A 12,898-nucleotide genomic window follows, 5' to 3' on the forward strand; every position below is an offset into this window, starting at 1 on the left:
CTGGACGCCCCAGCAGTGATTGTGATGGTAGCAGGGGCTCCCCATCTAGGAGAGTCCAGTATGCCAACCCCCAAAGCCCTGCAGGATCTAACTGTCACACACACACACACACACACACACACACACACACCACATTCACATACTCCCCTTTCACTCCCTCACTCACGCACACTCTCTTCCTCACTGCTGCCCTGCCGGCCACTATCTTGATTCCATACACATGCTCTATAGCTCAAGACCACCTTCAGCAAATAGGAGACAAGTCTCATGGAGCAGAATAATGCATCTCAGGATGCAGCCAGGTGTCCTGGAGAACACAGAAGTGGCAGAGTCAGGGTCAGCACCCATGGGCTTTGCAGTTGACCTGGAGATGTGCCTTCAGATGGCTCTTAAGGTGGGGTGAACTGCCCAGCTGCATTGGGGTTAGGGAGCAGGTCCCCCCAACTTTCAGCTTTGTCAAGGGCTCTCACTGCTCCAGGAAGATCCCTTAGCCAGGATCACACCCTTCCTGAGGCGGCCTGGACCTGGTGACTGGGCCACGTGAGGTTATGAAGGTCACGCAGGACACTCTGATGGGCATATTTGACCCAGTGCTTCCTGCAAGGTGGCCCTGGGCTTCGTCAGTTCTGCACCACAGCTGGACTTGTAGTAGTAGTTCCTTATAGAATTTCTTTTTTTTTGGGGGGGGGGGGGGAAGTGATTTAGAGAGTTTTCTTCTAGTTTTCTGGAGTTTTATCATGGATGAGTATTGTAAAGTGTTTTCTCTCATTACTGAGAAAAATCCGGTAATTTTCCTTTTTTAGTTTTTTTAACATGGTATATTACATTAATTAATTTTTATATATTAAACCAGTCTTGCAATCCTGAAATAAACCCCACTTTTATCATGGTGCATTATCCTATTCCTATATTGTTGAATTTTGTTTTCAAAAATTTAATTAGAAATTTTATGTCAATGTTTCTGAGACATAATTGTCAGTCTCTAGTTTGGTGTTGCTATTAGGATAATTTAGGTCTTATAAACTGAGTTGGAATATGTTGAACTATCTTCAATTTTGTTGGTAAAACAGGTTTTTGATTTTGTTTCACACTCCCCACCCCTTTAAATTCTTATGGAATTCACCAATGAGGCCATCAGGGCTTATAGTTTTCTTTGTGGGAAGGTTTGTAAATACAAATTTAATCTCTTTAAAAGATATTTGGATTTTAGGCTACCCACATCTTCTCAAGGGAGCCTTGGTAATTTTTGTCTTCCAAGACATTTTTACATTTTACTTAAGTTATCCAATTCATTGGTCTCCAATTTTTATAATATTCCTTTGTTATACTTTTAATATTTGTGGCATCTGTAATCACGATTCGCTTTTATTCCTAATATTGGTAATTTGTGTTATTTATTTATTGTTCAGTTTGACTAGCAATTCTTTACATTAATGGTTTTATCAAAGAATCAGCTCTTAGGTTTATTTTTTTTAAATTTTCCTGTTTATAATTTCCAATATTATTTTCATTCTTTCCCTTACTTACTCAGTTTGAGTTTAACTTGCTCTTTTGATTTTAGTTGTTTACATTAGAAACTGAGCTTACTAATTTGGGAACTGTCTTCTTATAAAGGTTTTAAGAAGTACCATATGTACTGCTGTAGCACTGGATGCCCAATATTTTAATGATGGGTTACATAATATTCTTCTGCTTTCACTTGACCAGAACCCCACAGTTCCTGGTACAATATGACCTTTTATGTATTTCTGTGCTCTAAATTTCAGGGCAGTTGATGTCTGGTAAACCTTGAATAATCTACTCTTAACCCTTAGATTTCTGTCTCCCTTCCTCACCTGGTCATCTCCTTTCTCACTAGTAACTTTCACCGCAGATTATAGCTGCTTCAACTGGTTGCTATGATCATTTAACAGCACTTGACTGCTTCATTTCCATTTCACTGTGCTATGTTCTGGAAATTGTTCCCAATGTGTCAAGATGTTCAGGGGGCTCATCTCTTGAGTTTTTCTTCTTTCAAGAATTGGTATATTGAACTTTTCATTTTCCAATGTTGAAAAACAGTGATCTTTTATATTTATCTACTTTTATGCAGAGAGAGAGAGAAAGAGAGAGAGAGAGAGAGAGAGAGAGAGAGAGAATGAAAACAGATTATTATTCCAGTCTATCTGGTCACCTAGGTGAGAAAAGCAGTTCAAAGTACCTACATTTTCCTGGTTCTGTGCCAAATAAATTATTTGAGTGTTGGAGTAATTTTGCTGATTCATCAAATAAATGTCTTCATTATTAATTCATTTTTAATTGATCATCTTATGCTTAACTTTCCCTATGCTTAACTTCCAACATGTAATTTAAGCCCTTTGCACTGTGCAATATATCGTTATTGACACAAGTTTAAACTGTTATTATGCAGTTCCAATTCAAATGGCACAGAAAAATCTTTTCCATCACCCTTTCTTATACTTTGTCTCCAGTGTTTATTGAATATGAAACCCCAGTGACTGTTTTATGTGTTTAAGAAATGCAATTTGTAGATGATTTCTGGGCAGAAAAGAAACTGCACTGTCTAGCTCCATTAATTAAGGCAGCATGACATTACAGTTTCCATGAAATAAGTAATGAGTTGGAAAAGAAAGGCATTGGTATTTAAATGGAAGTTGAGAATCCTCTACTTTCGAGTAGTCCAGGTAACTGAATTGGGAGTCGAAGTTGTAAAATGGGGGGGGGGGGGATGTATGATTTTTAAGCAACAGAAAAAGAATATTGTGGCTTTGGGTTGAAGATTACTAATAAAAACATAATCAATATTTAGTTAGGCTCAATACTATTTTAGACCAAGTACTAAGAACTCTTGTAAGAGGTTTTATTAAACTTGACTCCTAAAAGTAATAAAGGTAGACCATGGATGGCTGATCAAAATAACTGTTGAAGTCTCTCTGTGGCTAATTTGAAAATTATATATCATTTTTCCAAAGCCAAAAAAATTTTGTTAAAAATGTCACTTTGAGATAAGAAAGGGGTAGATTTAAAATCGTGTTCTAGTATTCATAAGAAGTGTTATCTTAGGCAATTTACATTTGAGCTTCAGTGTCCTCTGTAAAATGGATGTGATAGCATAAAGGATTGTGTTAGGAATTAAATTAGATAATTTATACATTGTGGATATGGTGTCTGCCATATACAGAGCATAAGATAGGAATAATTATTATCTACACTAATAAAAGAGAAACATGGTAATTGGCGTACGACCGCTACCCTTCCCATTGGCTAATCAGCGTATCCTTATGCAAATTAACTGTCAGCCAAGATGGCGGCCAGCAGCCATGCACTGAAGCGAGCAGGGAGTCTTGCTTCCTCCAGGAACTGCAGACTCCAACGTTCCTGCCTCACTTGCCGGCCTCTCAACTGCAACTCTAAGCAACTATTACTATGTTGCAAATAAGAAGCTAAACAAAACCGGCTTTCAGTCAGCCCCGGACCGCAACATTGTATCCATGTTTTCAGCAGCGAGGCCTCAGAGCTAAAGCTGGCCCAGAATTAAAAAAAGAAAAAGAAAACAAGGAGCTGTTGGAAGCTTTTAGTCAACTGCCAGCGGGAAAACAGCCCTCAGCCCCTCAGCCAGCCTGGCCAGGCACCACAGTGGGGACCCCCACCCTGACCCAGGACACCCTTAAGGGCAAACCAGCCGGCCCCCACCCGTTCACCAGACCTCTATCCTATATAGTAAAAGGGTAATATGCCTCCCGGCACCAGGATCAAAGTGACAGGGGGCAGCGCCCAAACCCCCTGATCAGCCCTGCTCTGTGCCTGATGCGGGGGGAGCTCCCCAATCCCCCGATTGCCCTGCGGCTCTGTGTGTGACAGGGTGCAGCGCCCCAACCCCCTGATCGGCCCTGCTCTGTGGGTGATAGAGGGTGGCGCCCCAACCCCCCTCCACGGGCCTTGCTCTGTGTGTGACAGGGTAGAGCCATAACCTCCCCATTGGCCCTGCCCTGAGTGTGACAGTGGCGGCGCCCCAACCCCCTGATCGGCCCTGCTCTGTGTGTGACGGGGGTGGCACCGCAACCTCCCCATCGACCCTGCCTTGAGTGTAACAGGGGGCGGTGCCCCAACCCCCCAATCAGTCTACCCTGAGCGTGACTGAGGGTGGCATTGCAACCTCCTGATCCGCCCTGCTCTGTGCATGACGGGGCAGCGCCCCAACTCCCCAATTGGCCCTGCTCTGAGCCTGACCATGGGCTGCACTTAGGGATTGGGCCTGCCCTCTGCCACCCGGGAGCAGGCCTAAGCCAGCAGGTCGTTATCTCCCGAGGGGTCCCAGACTGTGAGAGGGCACAGGCTGGGCTGGGGGACCCCCCCACCACCCCGAGTGCACAAATTTTTGTGCACCGGGCCTCTAGTTTATTATAATTACTAGAGGCCCAATGCACAAAATTTGTGCACTCAGGGGGTGGGAGGGGTCTCCCTCAGCCTGGCTTGCAGCCTCTTGCAGTCCTGGAGCCCTTGGGGGATGTCCGACTGATGGCTTAGGCCCACTCCCCATGGGCTTAAGCCGTCAGTCGGGCATCCTTAGTGCTGCTGTGGAGGCAGGAGAAGCTCCCACCACCGCCACTGCGCTCACCAACTGTGAGCCCAGCTTCTGGCTGAGTGGCACTCCCGCTGTGGGCACACACTGACCACTAGGGGGCAATTCCTGCATTGATCATCTGCCTCTGGTGGTCAGTGTGCATCATAGTGACTGGTCATTCTGCCATTCAGTTCATCTGCATATTAGCCTTTTATTATATAGGATTGCTGCAATTATTATCACTACTGTCAAGAAATCAATACTGAAAGTTGGTTATATCTGTGATTATTTAACAAGAAAAGAGGACATACTGATGCAGATTAAGGTGTTCTTAGATGAGAGACACAGGAAAAAACTTAAGCTCTTAGTAGTTAATACGTGGAAATAAACTGAGAAAATTGGTGCACTGACAGTAAATATGAAACATCATATAGGGTCAAAGCTGTAATATATTATCATGACTGCATTCATCTTTTTAAAAGCCAGTTGGGTTTTACTTAGTTTTTCGATAAATAAATTAATTATCTCGTACTTTCGCTTCATTATGCCTATTTTGGTAGAAAGAAACAGAATGTGTTATGTTTGAAAAGAATATGGAAGATTATTTTATGTAACAGTATTAAAAATAATATATCAGAAAGGTAATCAATATATTTCTAAAATTAAAATCAAATTGAAGGGTGAATGAAAAGATGCAGCACTTTTGGAAAGAAATTTGGCATTCTCAACAATGAGCCATAAAGTCCCCATACCATGTGACTTAGACTACTGCTGGGAACCCATTCTGCAAAAGCTGTTCTATATATGGAGGAATCCATATGCATTAATGCTTTTAATCTCAGTATTATTTGTTATATTAGACTTCCAATTTATACTAAATATACAAAAAATTATTGATAAACAATTAAATATTATTTATAAATCAATTTATATCATTAAACTATGTAGTAATATAGAAATAAAACAATCTTATATATTACATTCCAGATGCCATATTTATAGAATGGTTATAATAACATAAAAGTAATATGGAGTTATAAAATGGAAAAATTCACTAATATGTAAACATGTTATATTCTGCATATAGAGATTGGAATGATTTTTTTCCTTTATATTTTGTTTTATGTAAACTTTTTAATAAATGAATAATTCTTTCTTATGAAACAATTGTTCTCTCTTATGAAAACACAAATTATTTAACTTGAAAATAAAGATTGATTGTGCCTTTTCAGAAATACTTATTTAACATACACACACACCCTAGCTGGTTTGGCTCAGTGGACAGAGCATCGACCTGTGTACTAAAGGGTCCTGGGTTTGATTCTGGTCAAGGGCACATGCCCGGGTTGCAGGCTCGATCTTCAGTGGGGGGCATGAATGAGGAAGCTGATCAATGATTCTCTCTTATAATTGATGTTTCTATCTCCTTCTTCTTCTCCCTTCCTCTCTGAAATCAATAAAAATATATTTAAAAAAACATACACACACATAGCTTTAAATACATTGTAGATTTTCTGATTTAGGTGAATTATGAACATGCAATTTAGATTCTAATCTGATGCTTATTGCACCTAGAATCTTCTGCATAATCTATTTCTTTATAGCTGGACTTTCAGCTTCAGCACATCTCATGAAATGGTTATCACGTCTCTTTTCAGTTCATCTTTCAAAGTGCTAAGGTTATTTTTTCCTCTGTTGATACAAAATCAGCCTTCCTATAGATTACACTCATACTTTTTGAGGTATAATCCTTCTTCTATGTGGCAATCTTCCAAATGCATAAACACACTAATAATACAAAAACATTCAAAACAGAAGAAAAACACTCAGATTCTGATTTACTTGGCATTTATCTTTTCAGTATTTTTGTCACACCATTCAAAATGCATTTGAAATTTATCTTTAGTAATTCCTTATAGTTTATCACTCATATTTGAATACATTTCTGTAGTTTTTCCTCTCACTAGCTCAGAACAGAGACTATCATCTTTATGAAGCTTAAATCCAGTTAGCTTCTTTTGACTTCATTGGAAAAACATTTTAAAGGGGCATAATTTATAAACATAAATTACCTTTGAGTTTTAAGCTTGATCAGAACTGACTTTAATGAAAAATAGAATCAAAACCATCCGCAAACTTCCCATCCTCTCAACTTTCAGACAACCAATGAAACTATCAAAAAACACCCCACAAAACATGCATTCCACTCAATAGGTGTTAGGAAATCAATACCAGCAAAGAAAACTTATTTTATGGGAATGGAAACTTTTACTCTATTTAGTATAACTGCTTAATCATATTGTACACTCCATTTTTAATATGTCTTGGTGGAAAGGGAACTATATCCAAAGTTTCTCTTGGCTATGTTTTCATATATTTCTTAGGGATATAATTCTGAAGAGATTTGAAACACTTTTTAAAAAAATAATTCTGACCAAAAGACACATTACTTATTGATTTAGGCATATGTAGTTTATTCAACTTATTCCTTCCTTAGTTAAGATGCTCCCTTGAATTATGCTTGACATAAATTGATTTAAATGAGTACTTTAAGAATATTGATGTTCTTGGTGAACGGAGGCGCAGAGATGAGTCGGACGACAGGATACGGAGAAGCAGAGGGCTACCGCTCGCTCAGGCGAATAGCCAAGATCCTCTGATGCCTCATGGCTTTTATTGGGGGGTGAGCACAGCATTGGGGGGTGAGCACAGCAAATAACAATGGAGTGCAGCAAGTAACAATGATTAACAATGGGGTACAGCAAGTGACAGTGATTAACAATCATGCTTATGAAATCATCAGAGCTAAGTTATACATTACACTATTAATTTCCTACATAATACAAAGACTCTTTCCACCTGCAGCAGTGCACCCTCCCCTGAACTTTCTATGCCCTCGTGGACTATTCATCACGTCAAGGAAAGTTCTGCCTCGGAACAATAAGTCTCGCGTGCAAGACTTTGTTCTGACGCGGCCTGCGTGCAGGCTCACGCCTTCTCCCGGCAGAGCGTCCTCTTCTAGTTAACTTCTTTCCACTTTACCTCAACATTTTCCCCCTTTTTTGTTTTGCTTCAGGTTTATGACATAAAAAATAGCACTGCGTTGATTGTTCACTGCTACGGCTTTACGCGATCTTCTGCAGACTAAATATAGAACAAAGCAAAGTATTAATACTAGCAATAACAACCCTGAGGAGGTTCCCACTAATGCTTGAAAATGTGGAATAGGATTCATATTCTGTATTTCATTTATAAGATCTTGTAAAACTTGCTGTCCGGTTACCTCCTCTAATTTCTTTTGAAATGTTGTGTGAATGTGATCTTGAAGATCAAGAATTTCTTGTGTTAAATTGCCATGATTCAATAAGTGTTTCTTAACCTTATCCCAAGGAAAAGCTGTCTCATTGTAAGGCACAGGGGTGATACACAGACCAGTATGGTTCCAATCACATTTTAACTGTAATCGCCTTTGCAGGCTTACAATTTGGTCCCCTAATAAAGCTACTGTTTGTTCAAGATCGGCTATTTGCTCATTAATTTCACTATCAATTTTCCGTTGAGAACTCCATAACTGTTCTGAATCTTTATGCCATTCCTGAACAAAAGTAGCAGTTTGGACTGATCGCTGCAATGCCACCCCAGCCGTAGCTGCAGTTGCTGTCACAGCAATCAATCCTAGAATTGCAGCAATTATTATGCCAATAAACCTTTTTGACCTTTTTAATATTCCTTCCGCAATGGCTTGGAGAGCTCCAGCTAGAGAACTTTCCTGCCATCGTCGGTCCATCCGCACAGGTAACCATACTCCTGTTCTGGCTCGCAATAGATACAAGCTTTCTCTATTGTGATTAAAAGGTACAGAGTTATTTACACAAGTTAACAAAGTACAATCAAAACAAGATATTTCCCCAGTAGTTGGATTCCATTGGACTGGACCCTTTAATAAAAGATAAGGAATGTGCACACATGCCTGTAGGCCTCGAGTACTATTACGGTACCAAGTCATACTATGTTCTCCTGACACATTCTCTAATTTTCCGGTCCAGAATTTTATTGGTTTTAATGCCGCCCCTAATTTCCAGAGATGATTCTGCATTGGGGCCCCTTCCATATAAGGGGAAGGGGGTGCAAAGCCACCTCCATGCCAACGGATGGTTTCCTTGGCATTTGTTGATATGCTATAATTTCCTATATGCCATCTAAGAACTTTACCACTATTTAGGGTGCGTGCAGAGCCAAAAGGGCTCCAGTCAATAATTCTCCCATATGGATTATTAACAAGAACACGTGCCTTTTTCCCTCTACACCGTGTCCATTGGACCCACTCTAGTGAGTGTGTATGAATAGGCGTTTGACACACAGGTAAAGTTGGAGGCATGTCTGTCCTATCACTTTCCTTTCCTCTCAATCCTAGGGCAGAAAGTATGAATAAATTATGATGTTTTTCAGAATTAGTGGTGTTTTTTGCCATACTTAACCAGGCTTGATTATACAATTGTAAACAATGATCACCCAGTCCCAGACATACAGGCATTCCAATAACTCCTGTCGAGTAGTTGTACATTCTTGTTCCTTCTTCTTCTGGTTTCATAGGCCCACGATCATCAAAAGGTCCAGGCATCCAATTAGAGTCATTAGTATATATAGGTACAGTCACATCTGTCCAAGATACCCCTCTCATTAGTGGAGGATTGGGGATGTAAGCCCAATAAGTATAGTTCAACCCTTTTACCTGGGCAGTGAGAATGGCCAGCATAGCCACAAACAATGTAGAAGAAGTACAGGGCTTTCCATGGGCAGTCACAAGGCGTTCCCCTTCTTGGCATAGGCGTTTCACCTGTCCCCATGTAGGTGGAGAAGTGTTTCGGGTGCGAGGCAACCGCGTGCGAATTGTTTGTCCTTCCTGGATGGTTAACTGCGCAAGCCGGTCTTCTAGCTCCGTCTCGTCACGCTTCCTCTTGCTCGCCATGCCTTAGCTTGATTCTTTTGTCAGGAATCCAGAACTTCTTAGTTCCTGTGGAAATATAAGCATAACCTCGACCCCATCTTAAAACGGTAGCCGGGTACCATTGATTAGTAGTGACATCTTGGTACATGATAGGTTGTTCTACCGGGACCTCCTTTTTATGTCCCCAATGCATTTCAGCAGCTGTCACTGTATCTGTATTCAAATTTAAAAAATTTAAAGTAAATAGAGCTCTTAATAATCTTCGTCGGGGAGTCTGGCCTGATACCAGCTCTTCTCCCCCTTTTTGTTTTTGCAGCATTTCCTTAAGGGTGCGATTCTGTCGTTCAATAATTGCTTGACGTGTACTGTTTCCAGGAATTCCTGTAATATGTTTAATATCAAATTGTTGAAAAAATTGTTGACACTTACCTGATAAATATGCTGAGCCATTGTCAGTTTTAATGGCTCGGGGCTTGCCCATTACAGCAAAGGCTTTAATGCTGGATTTGGAATTCCAGGTTATAAAGGTTCTATAGGTTTCATAATTTTATTAATCCTTTTTAAATCAGTTAACATTTTTTATTTATCTGGTTTTTTTCTTTATAACAAAGACAGGGGGAATTTTATGGACTAGAGCTGGCTTCTATATGCCCTAGTTGTATTTATTCTTTGATAATAATTTGGAGCACTTCCAACTTTTCTCTTGTTAGGGGCCACTGCTCTACCCATACTGGTTTAGTTGTTTTTCATTTTAATGGTAGGGCGAAGCGCTTTGGAATGGCCCCCTCTATAAATTTTGGTCCTGAACACTGGTGCCAGTGACGCCAGCACCAGCTTGACAAATCATTTGTCTATGACCTTTCTGTAGAGAAGGTATAGTAATTGTAGCCTTCCGTTGTTGTAAAAGATCTCTTCCCCACAAAGATAGTGCAATGGAGGCAACATATGGCTGTATTTTGCCTTTTTGTCCTTCAGGCCCTTGACATTCAAGTACATTAGAGCTTTGTAAAATTTCAGTGAGGTTTACAACCTGTAAAAGTTGCATTCCCCTTGTGCACCGGCCAAGATGGAGGCCAGTGCAAAGTAGAAACTATAGTTACATCAGCCCTAGAATCCACTAGGTGGATAATTTTTATTCCCTCTGGGAATAAATTGTAAAAATTGAGGTCTTTGGCCTCCTAAAATTGTATGTTAAAAAACCTTTTTTCCTGTGCTACTAAATCTTCTAGTTTGCTTAATTGGTGCTGTATGCCCTATTTGTTTATAGGGAAGTAATAATAACTGCCATTTTTTCTCTAGCCTTTATATTTATAGTATCAGAAACAGACATCATAACTTATATTTTTCCTTTATAATTTGCATTAATAACTCTGGGAGCATGTTTAGCTTTCCCTTGTGGGACTTTTGCCTTCAGACAATTTTTTTTTTTCATATGTCCCACTTTCCCACATCCATAGCATTTAGCAGGATGGGAATTGCAGTTTTTAATGCATCAGCAAGAAGAGTAGTATTATTATTAATTATTTATATAAGATTTTAATAAGATTATTATTATTATTATATTAATATTATTTATATAACTTTAGAAAATGATTGGACTGGGATGCTAGCCTCCTCTATTTTTGACCAAGCCTTTAAGCAACAAGCTCTAATCTGTGCCATAACAGCATCCTCTAACAACACCTGTTGCTGTAAGCTACTATGTGTTCCAGTTCCTGTTATCTGGTCAAAATTACATCTAGGTGGGTTTTCTTGGGCGTTAATCATCGCCACTCTCCTGGCTTCTTCCCACCACCAGGATTTAAATTTCAGATATTGCCCTGGGGCTAATACTGCCTTAGCTATAGCATTCCAAATATAAGGAATTAATTTATAATTTGTATAAATTAATTTTATATTAATTAATATATAAAAATTAATAACATATATAATGATATATAATAATATTATAATTAATAATACATATAACCCTTGAGGGTATTGAGCATTAGCAGCTCTTTGTGTCCTCAGGAGGTGGGTGGAGGCTCAGCTGCTAACGCCAGATTAATGGCTAGTGCTGCTTTACTTTCATTTTTCGGTGGCGGTGCAGCCAACTCCTGAGGGCTTTTATTCTCTTTCTTTTTCTTACTACTGTAAGTAATAATTCTTTTAAACTCCCTAAAAGTTCCTTCATCTCTGTTTCCCTTCTCGCCACTCTTTTTTTCCTTAACTTAGGGCGAGGGCATCGATCATCTTCCGAACCAGCAGAAGATGAATCATCCAGCTCTGAATCGCTGGCTGAGGTTATTCTTTCATAACCCCCTACTTCATTTTTATCCCTAGCTTTCTGTCTTTTACTTGACTCCCTCGGTTCAGTGACCTCTAACGGGAGCGGCTCGGGTGGTAGTGATTTCCCAGGAGGGAGAGGCTCAGGATTTAAACATTCAGCTCCTGGAGCAGCACTTTGTGACTTCATAGGAATTTCTTCACAATCTTCAGAATCAGACTGAAAAGGCTGTAAAGCTAACGTTACTAAATTAAAAACAGCCCATACATCAGCCTCTATAGCATTTACCTGTTGGTGAGCCCTCCTTAATGACCTTCCAATTTGTTTCCACAATTTAAGATTTAACTGCTGTTTTCCTTCTGGGTTAAACCAATAACAGTGCTGCTGAATTGCTTCAAACAATTTTTTAAAAGCCTCATTCTTCACTTTTACCCCTGAACTCTTTAACAATGATCTCAAGACAGCTATATATTGACTCTGCATCGACGGGCTAGTCCCCATACTCTGCTTCTATTGCCGAAAGTTCCGCGTACTCGGCGCTGGCATCTCCCTTTCGGTCCCACGCCCCTTAGACTCACCCCTGGTCCCTGTTCGGGCGCCAGATATTGATGTTCTTGGTGAACGGAGGCGCAGAGATGAGTCGGACGACAGGATACGGAGAAGCAGAGGGCTACCGCTCGCTCAGGCGAATAGCCAAGATCCTCTGATGCCTCATGGCTTTTATTGGGGGGTGAGCACAGCATTGGGGGGTGAGCACAGCAAATAACAATGGAGTGCAGCAAGTAACAATGATTAACAATGGGGTACAGCAAGTGACAGTGATTAACAATCATGCTTATGAAATCATCAGAGCTAAGTTATACATTACACTATTAATTTCCTACATAATACAAAGACTCTTTCCACCTGCAGCAGTGCACCCTCCCCTGAACTTTCTATGCCCTCGTGGACTATTCATCACGTCAAGGAAAGTTCTGCCTCGGAACAATAAGTCTCGCGTGCAAGACTTTGTTCTGACGCGGCCTGCGTGCAGGCTCACGCCTTCTCCCGGCAGAGCGTCCTCTTCTAGTTAACTTCTTTCCACTTTACCTCAACAAAGAATTGATACTTTTCAATTCTA

General features: G+C 40.2%; 1 protein-coding gene across 1 annotated transcript; it reads right to left on the reverse strand.

The window, feature by feature from the left end:
• Positions 1 to 7,224: 7,224 nt before the first annotated feature.
• On the reverse strand, positions 7,225 to 12,386 carry LOC139018297 (endogenous retrovirus group K member 6 Env polyprotein-like). Its single transcript, XM_070426936.1, has 2 exons — positions 12,357 to 12,386; positions 7,225 to 9,578 (listed from the first exon to the last, which is right to left on the reverse strand). The coding sequence occupies exon 2, from the start codon at positions 9,531 to 9,533 to the stop codon at positions 7,608 to 7,610; it is 1,926 nt and encodes a 641-aa protein (XP_070283037.1). The 5' UTR covers positions 9,534 to 9,578; positions 12,357 to 12,386; the 3' UTR covers positions 7,225 to 7,607.
• Between the last annotated feature and the right edge of the window lie 512 nt (positions 12,387 to 12,898).

Source organism: Myotis yumanensis, unplaced genomic scaffold (genome assembly GCF_028538775.1).
Source record: "Myotis yumanensis isolate MYYU_CA2020_CCGP unplaced genomic scaffold, mMyoYum1.0.hap1 SCAF_10, whole genome shotgun sequence".
In the NCBI taxonomy this organism is placed as follows: Eukaryota; Metazoa; Chordata; class Mammalia; order Chiroptera; family Vespertilionidae; genus Myotis; species Myotis yumanensis.